We start from the raw sequence: 10695 nt of genomic DNA on the forward strand, positions 1-10695 counted from the left end.
ATTTGTGATAATTAGATAATAATGAGGGTTAATTTATAAAATAAATAGATTTAATGACCAAATTAACTCTTTTCCCTTTGACTTTTAACACCGTTAGTCAATTTGGCATGTGTTTGCTAACGGAATGAAGTACATGGTACCATTTTGCAAACTTTTAAACCACATGAGCATTTTTCGGAAGCATGTGTAACCACAAGGTTTATTGTTGTACTTTTCCCAAAATAATATTACACCTTCCAACTGTTTCATGGTAGAGTCAATGCACATAGATTTAGATTGTAATTTCTTACTAACCATGTTAATAGCAAACATGATTTCATATCAAATAACCATACGAAGCAAAAACTCAAAACTCTCTATTGTATCTACTAAACTATTTGCATCACCATTTGATTTGGCATCATTATAATTTTTTTTAATTCCTCCAAAGCCAATTTAATTTGAGGAGTTTGAAATCTAATAGATTTCACACTTTTAATCCGACTCTCTCAACGAGTAATGTATAAAGACTTTAAAATTAAACCAGGAACATTATCAAGAAAAGCTTGCCATCTTTTTGTAGAGCCCGCAAATAATGAATATATAAGTTGAATAACCTCCAAAAAAGAAATAATTTTAACACAAGAATGAGCCATATCACTAAGGGTAAGATTAAGACCATGACATATTATGTTTAGCAAGACATCTTAATATAACTTTGGCCTAATGCTTCCCCAACCCCCTTAACTTGTCCAAATTGGTCATTTTACCCCCTCAACTCATCGAATGTCCTATTTACCCTCTTAACTCCATAAAAGTGGTATTTCTCACCCCCTCAACTTGTCCATTTATCCCCCCAACTCATAGAATGTTCTATTTACCCCCTTAACTCTATAAAAGTGGTATTTTTCACCCCTTATAATCCGTTATCGAAACCTAAATTGATAACTTTTTTTAAACGTTAAACCTATATTTATGCTATTTTATAAGTGGAACCTAAATTGATAAATCATAGGCCTATTTTAGTACATTATCCCTACATATAATGTATTTAACTTGTTTATATTAATGTTATTGTTATTTGTATTTTTTATTCGTTCTTTCTCTTTTCAACTTTTTTTACTCCTATAAAGGGATAAGAAATACCATTTTTATGGAGTTAAGAGGGTAAATAAGATCATAAGTGGTGAGAAATACCACTTTTATGGAGTTAAGGGGGTAAAGAGGATATTCGATGAGTTGAGAAGGGGTAAAATGACAAATTTGGACAAGTTAAGGGGGTGAGAAATACCATTTTTATGGAGTTAATGGGGTAAATAGGACATTCGATGAGTTGGAGGGATAAAATGACCAATTTGGACAAGTTAAAGGGGCTGGAGAAGCATTAAGCCTATAACTTTTCATTAGAACCTTTAAATGCCATATTATGTTTAACAAGACATTTCACAATATAAAGAATTCTAACTAAAACTTGTCTCCAACGTTCTTTCTCTTTCATAACCTCTTATTGCAAGTTTTTATCAATTGTTATGCTCTTATCTAATCGAACTCTTAATTCATTCCAAGTAATCATACTAGTCATATGTTCAATACTATTCTCATATTGCTTGAGTCTCTCGACAAGATGCTTCCAATCATTATGTCCATCATTTGCTAACAAAGTTTTGTTTGTACTAGATTTGAACAATTTACAACAAAACAATAAACTATATCCACATGTTTAGAATAAACCAACCACTTTCTATCACTTATCTCACTATTGCTTAGCTTTCTAGAGTATAAGGCATATGAAAATTTTCTAAAGAATTTATCTAAAGGAAAACTCAAATTATATTCCCTTATAGGTCCCTTTTCAACTAAAATGTTCATTTCCTTATTATCAAGACTTTCCTTAGTCGGTGATGTGAGAGAAAGTCTCACTTCTCTCTAGATTTCTTCTCCACCCACTTCCTTTTTCCTTCTTCTTCTCTTTTCTGTTTTCTTTCTTTTTCTTCTAAATTTTGATTGATTCCTTCACAACTTTAAAGCAAGCTTCACCAAGACTAGATCTATTCAGAGGAGGAAGAAGGAAGGTGTCTTCCTTCTTCCTCCTCCCATCTATGGCTTTATCTCCATTTTGTTAGTTTTTATCTGTGTTTTTCTTTTGTTTGAGTTGAAATCCATATCTTTAATCGGATTCTCCGTCTGATTCGCACTTATCAGCCATAACTCTTTCGTTTACGCTTTTTTCGGGTTTAGCAAGAGCGGAAACGTATTATCTTATACGTAGATCTATAGATCTACAGGGTTGCACTAGTAGAAAGGACTCAGATCCGATTGACCGAAAGAAACAAAATGATGACGATTGGTTTGCAGTTGCTTTCATACGGAGTTGGATTCGTGAGAAGTATGGGATTTGTTGTTCTGTTGTTTTAACTGTACCTTTTATGGCTATTTTTGCTCTTTGTAGTCTTTTTACTACCTTTATGGATTTTATTGCCTTCATGGACTTTGTATTAGGCATTAGCCTGTACTTGTGTAAGGTTTTATTCCTTACTATTTTTATGATGTACTTGTACTTTTTTATCTAATGAAATGATTGAGCATTATTATAAAAAAAAGACTTTCCTTATTTCTAGGATCATAAATATCATTGGAATGAGGGGTTGTTTGTTCTTCACCAACATCAGGATTTTCAGTTGATATATTAGACACCTCATTTACCTCACTCAAATCATTAGCATTATAGTCGCTTATATTATTTTCAACCAAATTATATATTGAATGGTTCACATTAGTGGTACCTTCCCCGTTATGATTCTCGTTCAAATCTTTCTTTTTAATTATAAATTTATCAATAGCTCCATATTGTGATTTTATTAAACATCTAATCGTTTTCTCTTATTTCTTTTTTCACTTCCGGACAAATACTTTTTAGAAAACATCTTATGATTTAAGAACAACAACAATTCAAATAAAAATATAAAAAGAAATATAACATTTTGATAATGAGATGGTCATGCCTCATACTCTTCTAAAACTTGATATCTTAATAATCAGGAATGACCATGCCTCAGCTCTTCAAATTTTTTAACAAATACAAACAATATCAACAACATGTACTGCCTCCGTTCCATTATATAAGTCGTTTTAGAAAGTGATTTTTTTTTCCAAAATATAAGTCGTTTTGGTTTTTCAAGAATTTTTAGTTTAGTTTTTTGGTTCAAGCATTAAATTTTTTATCTTGATTTATGTGTTTTTTAACATTCCAATACTTATTGCTCAAACATTACATAAGAGAGAATTTTTTTTAAGTTACCAATGTAAAATTCATTAATTAGGCTCTACATTAATTGTATTTCTTAATTTGTGTGAAAATCTCTAGAATGATTTATATTATGGTACGGAGGTAGTAATTTATAAACAAAAATTGTGTAAACAAATAAAAAATACAAACAATATCAACAACAATTATAAACTTATCTCAAATTAAACTTATCTAAAAACAGTTTAAACTTATAAAAAAAAACAATATCAAAAGACAAAATCAACTCAAATTAAAAATTATTTACAAAAAAAAAAAAACCAAATCGAATAAAAGCAACAAAACTAATAATAACTATATGAATTAATAATCTATCAAATTGAAAACAAACAGCAAAATTGAAAATAAAACTAATAATGAATATGAATTAACTTACTAGAGACAAAACGGAACGCAGCAAAATCAAAGACAGTTGCTGGAACGCAGCACGCAGTGGCAAATCGGAAGGTAGACGCAGCAAAACGGAAGGACAGAAGGCAGACGCAGCAAGACGAAACTTAAGAGAGGAAGCAAGAGAGAGACGCCCAGCGGAATCCACAGATCATTATTATTAGAAGAAGAAGACTTTGGGATTAAGATTTTGAATCCTAAATCGCATCGCACGCGACACAGTCTGTCCTTCCTTCCTTCTCCTCCTCAACGTATACGATAGCTAAATATGTTTAATAATAAATCTTTTTAAATATATATATATACTGAATTAAAAAAAAATTGGGGTCTCTTAGATTTATGGATTCTGGACGGCCCTATGCCAATCAAACGCCCTCTTTTTATCTTAAAATAATATTAAATTGTAACAGGAAACTCAGTTAGATACACATTAGATGGAGGAGTCAATTGTTGATTTTAGAATACGCAGAAATTTTCATATGCATCTTAACAGGGCTTAGATCTAACAGTGAATGAGTAAATTCTACGTGTTTATTAAGATGCATGTGATCAAGGTTAGCATTTCTAAAGCATAGAAGCCTAATTGAATTTCTAGGTTTAGTTTAGGGTCAATTTAAGCTTTCAGCCATTAATTAATAATTAACCCTCTTATAAAAGGAAGGAAAATCCTATAAACCCTAATCGTGCAAAACCCCTGTTTCCCTCAGCCTCTTCTCTACAGATACAAGAAATGGCCTTCAGTTCCCTAGTTCGCAGAGCCTCTGCTTCCGTATTGCCCGTAGCAATCCGCTCAGTAGCATCTCGGAGAGCATTCCACGGCGCAATCTCTGCCGTTCTTAATGTTGAAACCCGCAGTCCTTCGCACCAGGTAGGAAGACAATTTCTTCCATTTTTCCGATTCTCGACGGCCGTTTCTGAGAAACCGACCGCTGATGCTACTCTTGTTCGTGTACTTGAATCCGAAATTGACTGCGCCGAGCAACCCGGCGATGTGAGTTTTTCATTTATTGTTTTTATTCCTATATTTTTAGTGCTCTGATTTTTTCAATTTTGATTCATTACTTTGTTCATTAGCTTTGCTTGGCATAAATTTTCTGTACTTTGTTCAGTCTATATATATTGATGTCTGTTCTTTGGTTAACCATTGTTATTGTCTTCTATGTGTTCTAAACTGTAATCTTTACTCAAGGGGATTTTTTTTTATGTTAATGCACTTTTTGAACTGAATTTATTTATTTAAATTAAGATTTTTTTTGTAGATTTCACTGGTTTCTCTCGTCTTTTTAATATATATATTCGTTTATTATGGATCCTCTGTAAATATGGCAGAGTTCAATACTTAAGCACGTCCTGCTTTTACTTACTGATGAAGTAGATAGTTTTGTTTTTATTAGTCTATTTTTATGTACTGCCAGCAGCTTTATAACTAAACAACTTTGCGATTTCGATATTGTCTGCGAGCAGGTTAGCATGCTTTTATATGTTGTTGGCTACTAGAGCTAATCACCGAATTTTAGGTTGATTATCCGTATACCATTGCAAACTATGAAGTGATTAAAAAGAATTTCTGCTAACTTGTATCTTATAGAACAAATTAGTTTTCTAATTAACCATGAGTTGAATCTTATATAATGCAGAGTTCATAGAGAGACTTCCCATTAATGAAATCAATTATTTGAGTGACTGCCTGGTCAAGTGCAACAGTAACTGCGTATTTTGCAGGAAATATTCTGCTATTGGCTTGTCACTGTCTACTACATCCGTTTCTGCTATAATAAATATTGCATGGACTTTCAGAAGATCAGCAACATAAGCTATTGCTGCTCCCTGTGACTCAAAAAAGGTTTAGTGTAGTGTGGGAGCGTAGGAAACATTTTCCCTCTTAACTTTTAAGCTTGCGACACAACCGTAATGTATCAAACCACTGTCTTTGAGAGAAACTGGCATCTGTGTGATGTGTCCACAATTAATGTTATACTAGGCTTGCTTTTAGTTTTGTTATAGATAGAGCCATCAAATGAGATGCATAGTTTCAATGTGTGGCTAGTAGAAATTGTTATTGACTTGCTTGAGATGAAACTTCATAGATGATGTGCCTTTCTTAACCTTTTGTTTTCAATGCTCCCTAAACAGGTAGAGAATATCCCAGATGGATTTCCTTTTGAAATTCAAGATAATCCTGGAGAGAGAACTATATTTCTTAAGAGGAAGTATCAAGATGAGATAATTAAAGTTGAAGTTGATGCTCCTAGTATTCCAGGCGACGAGGATGAGGATGATGACGAGGATAAGGATCAAAATGCTGAAGACTCAAATGTTCCACCAAGTCTTCCATTGGTTGTGAGTATTTCTAAAGGGGATGGTCAGGCTCTGGAGTTTGGGGTCACTGCTTTCCCTGATGAGATTTCCATTGATACTATGTCAATCAGGAATTTAGAATCTGCCGAAGATGAACTGGCATATGAAGGGCCGGATTTTAAGTAAGTTGGTAGTTTTTTTTTTTTTTTTTTTATGAGATGTTTAAAATATGCATTATTCTGTTTGGTGATATCTTCCTGACAATTATTTTCATTTTGGCAGTGATTTGGATGAAAATTTGCAGAAGGCCTTCCATAAATATCTTGAGATTCGAGGGATCAAACCTAGCTTGACAAACTTTTTGTTCGATTACATGGGAAACAAGGACAATAAAGAATACTTGCTCTGGCTGAAGAACCTCAAGGGTTTTATGGAAAAGTAACTCAATGTATTGCAGAATGTGTGTGGTACAGTTCATATGATATTCTGGCAATTGTGGTTTTTTTAAGATCATGGTTCATGGATTTGTATGAATTTTTTTGAATGGGAACAATTAGGACAGTTATTTGAACTCTTATACTTTTTCTAGAAGAAGCCTAGCCGTTAGCCTATTTTATACCCTTTAATCCAAGCAGGATGAGAATAATGTGAACTTTTATGCTTTTATTTAATAGGCATGACCATTGTGTTATGTGCTTCACATATTATATTGCTCATAATGGCATTGTTCTTCCTATTGGCTCTTGTATGCATTTTCATCAATATTGGCAAAACTGTTATATCACACAGTATATGTTATGATATTTTTTTTTTATCTCTCTCACTGATGCTACATTCTTAAATTTTCTAGTGTTTTCCTGCTGCCTACAACAAGGAGTAACAAGTAAAACTGAGAGGATGATAGATTGGTACCTTCATCCTTTTGGCTGGATATTGGATGCTTGAATGCTTAAAAAAACAAGTTAATTTGTTTTGCATTTTAGAGGTATGGAGTCGGCAGTAGTTGTTATCCTGAGTATAGTTATTGTTAGATTCAAGTTTATTAGATGTGAACTTTAGGATGATTTTTAATATCCTAGAATTCTAATAAAGTCTGTAGAGATAACAACGATTGATCAAATTCATGTGGTCAGTCAAGGTCATGTGAACACTAATGATAGAGTTAGGGTTCGTTTGGTTAACTGTTGTTTGCTGTTTGTTGTTACAATTTGCTTTTGTAAAAAGCTACTCTCCTTTTTAAAGTGAAAAGACAAACAAAAGGTGAACAGCAAGTAACCAAACACCCCTTATGCCATCTTATTATACCCTCCGATTTAAGGATCTTGGATAGCGTTTGGGAAATCTGTATGTATCCCTGAATATCATCGCCTCATGTCGTTATGATGCTTTTTTTTTTTTTTGGGTAATGCTATTTCACCTATTAGCATCTGAAGCTAGTAGTTCATCCTTCCATGGAGTGTTGGGTTCTCTACTCTTCTCTACTCGCCATCAAAGATAGGTGAAGTTCATGGTTCATAATTCCCCAACGGAAGTCCCCATCTTTTGTTTATAAGGTTAGGTTAGATCCTTAATTCAAATTTTCATAACATAGGTACCTATGTTGGTAACGTATCTTCTTAGATAGATTTTCTTTTCTAATTTGCTGGTTTGGTACAACTTACTGGCACTTCCATCCCGGATTAGGAACCCTTTCTTTTCTTTCTTTTTATTCCTATAATCATATGTATAGTAGGGGTATACTTTTATTCCTTAAATTTGCTTTTATAATTTTGGAATCAGTACAACTTATCGACACTTTCATTCCGGAAATAAAATTTGTTTCCAAAAATTGGATTTATTTCCTTATAAACCGTCCCCCTTTTACTGTTACTGCCTCTTAGATACCCATCTTGCCCTCCCCATACTTTTTTTAAAAAAAAAGTTTGAACTCACCTCTCTCTCTCTCTCTCTCTCTCTCTCTCTCTCTCTCTCTCTTCCGAACAAAGCACAAAATTGAAAATTATGGATCAGAGAACTTCGGAACACGAGGATTTCGAAGACGAGATATCGGTCTAGCTTTAAAAAGACGATTTATACTGAATTTTTTTTTTTTGTTTTTTTATGTGAAGGCGGGTCACGGACCCGCCATCACATAGGGGAGGTGGGTCCAGGACCCGCCCTTACTTAAAGGAAGATGGGTCCAGAACCCGTCTGCCTTATAGTAAGGGCGGGTCCTGGACCCATCTGTCTACAGTGAAGGGCGGGTCCTAGACCCGCCTGTCTATGGGCAGGAGATCCCGGACCCGATTTTCCCTAGTTTTATCCCGATTTTTCGTTTTTTGGCTATACATATTAATAAATTGCATCCATTTTCAGAAGGCAGCTGGAGTTTGGATTGGTGATGGAATCGATTAAACTCCATATTTCATGACGAGCACATTATTTCAAACAAGTATGGAAGCAATTCATCGGGCGAAAGACATTGCAATTAAAAATTGTTTCGAGATCGTTATTTCTTCGCATAAACATGAAGGAAAACAAAAGCTTCTGAGATGTTCATGTGGCGAATGGTATAGAGGATTGACTAATCCTTTAGAAGAGGATTTAAGTAGGAAAACTAAAACTAAATCGTGCGACTATAAATTCCGGCTAAAAGTCAGACAGTTGCAAGATTTTTCATGTTGGGAGATCGTTGTTTATGCCTGGGAGAAGGGTATGCATAACCATGAATTGAAGGTTTATCTAGAGGGACACCGATAGATAAGCAGACTCAGTCCCGCAACGAAGCAAATTGTGCGTGACATGAGTTCGTATCAAGCAAAGTCGTGTGTTATTGTGACAGCACTTAGTAAGAAACATCCAGGAGATAACCCAACAATAAAGCATGTCTATAATTACAGACACCGGTTAAGGAATGATGAGTTTGAGGGTAGAGATGTGACTAGTCAGTTTTTCCATCTTGCCGTCAAGAACAATTATCATCATTCTTCACTTGCTGATTCGGAAATCGATGTGTTAACACATGTATTTATGGCACATCCAGCTTTTGTGGATTTATTGCGGACATACTATTGGTATATTGGCATGGATTCAACCTACAAAACCAACAAGTACAGAATGTCATTCTTTGAAATTGTTGGGATGACTCCATGTAACAACAACTTCAAGATAACTTATGCGATTATGTAGGATGAGGCCGAGTCGAGCTATTGTTGGGTCATGGAGTGTTTGAGAAATTTGATCGAGTTTCATGTGAACCCGACAGTTATTTTGACTGATAGAGAGTTGGGGTTGATGAGCCTGTTAGAGAGATTTTTCCAAATTTTGCACACTTGTTATGTACTTGACGTAGTAACAAGGATGTAAAAATAGGGTCTACAAACTCATAGGTGAAGACATGACAATTCAAGAATGGAAGATGGAAGAAAATAATACAATCTCTAACACTAGATGAATTTGAGTTGCATGTGGCCAAGATGAGAATGTTAGGTCATATGATAGCTTATGTTGAGAATACGTGGTTAATCCACAAAGAGAAGTTCGTTGTTGCGTGGACGAAAAATTTCCTACATTTTGGCAACACAACTACATGTAGAGTGGAGAGCGAACACTCTTCTTTAAAGAAATGGATGAATTCCTCTACTGGATCCCTCGATACAGTTTGGACCAAGGACGAAATTGAATTGCAAGTAATCAATATCAGGTATACCTTTATTCCATTTTGTTACTGTTATTATTATATATTTTGATTGTTACTACATTTTTATTCGTATCAGGGGTAATCTTGAGTCTTCAAGACATCGTAAACATATATTGCACTCCGGATTTCCATTCGAATACTTGGCGTGCAAAGTGTCCCACCATTGTATGGAGTTGATCGGTGCTAAATATCTGCGTATGAAAAAATTGAGTAATGAAATGGATGAACATTGTGGTCACAAGTTGAGAACCTCTTATCAGATCCCGTGTTCGGTAATATTACTGTTCAGTAACTTTACTGTTTAGTAAGAAAAAGGAAACTAGTTTTATCAACCAAATCAAGCAACTAAAAATACTAAAAGTACTGTTTAAACAACTAAAAATACAGTCCATAATCATTTGGTCAAAAGCCAATCACGCATAACCCGATCCAGTTCCTCCGCCCACTCCTCTGACTTATCCGCATCTACCCGTCTAAAATCTTCTAACATGCTAGTGCACACATTGGATAAGCGATTAATCCACTACAAAAACAAAAAACAAAACATTTAAGGTCAATTTGTGAATTTTATTAATTCATATTTAAGTTAAAAAAACTCATATTAACAGCTAAAATCAAAATGACTTACAATCTCACTGTTCGAACGAGTGAGCACCTCCGGTGAGTGTGCATGCATGTCGGGCATGACGTGTGGATGTGAATATCTAGTGTACCACGCCATGTACGTCTCATCACATACTGATGGAATCTGAGCGAGAGTGTATATCATCAACATGAGCGTAGACGTCGTTGGAAAAAATCCCCAACTATCGTCAGCAACCACAACTGGATGCTCTACCCAACACCGAGAGCTACTCCAAGCACGTACAACCTTCATGGGCCTGAAAGGCTGCATAGGTACAGTCTGGACATACCCCAACTGACGGAGGCATCGATCGGGCATATACGGCTCCATGACATCCTGGTATCATATCCATCCTCTATAGATAGTCCTAGGAGTGTGGGTCACTATATCAGGACCGTACGACATCCACATCACCTGCAC

The 10695-nt window shown here is 34.8% G+C and overlaps 1 protein-coding gene across 2 annotated transcripts; it reads left to right on the plus strand.

Annotated features, from left to right (window-relative positions):
• Positions 1 to 3747: 3747 nt before the first annotated feature.
• Positions 3748 to 6705, plus strand: LOC136206979 (uncharacterized protein At2g39795, mitochondrial). 2 transcript variants are annotated; one of them, XM_065998210.1, is made up of 4 exons: positions 3748 to 3894; positions 4381 to 4664; positions 5807 to 6153; positions 6254 to 6705. In XM_065998210.1, exons 2-4 carry the CDS (start codon positions 4404 to 4406, stop codon positions 6411 to 6413), a joined length of 768 nt encoding a protein of 255 aa, XP_065854282.1. In that variant the 5' UTR covers positions 3748 to 3894; positions 4381 to 4403; the 3' UTR covers positions 6414 to 6705. The 2 variants fall into 2 exon arrangements, with proteins under 2 accessions (XP_065854282.1, XP_065854281.1); XM_065998209.1 differs by lacking the exon at positions 3748 to 3894 and having other exon boundaries at positions 4080 to 4664.
• Positions 6706 to 10695: the final 3990 nt, after the last annotated feature.

This window comes from Euphorbia lathyris, chromosome 9 (assembly GCF_963576675.1).
Source record: "Euphorbia lathyris chromosome 9, ddEupLath1.1, whole genome shotgun sequence".
NCBI classification, from domain to species: domain Eukaryota; kingdom Viridiplantae; phylum Streptophyta; class Magnoliopsida; order Malpighiales; family Euphorbiaceae; genus Euphorbia; species Euphorbia lathyris.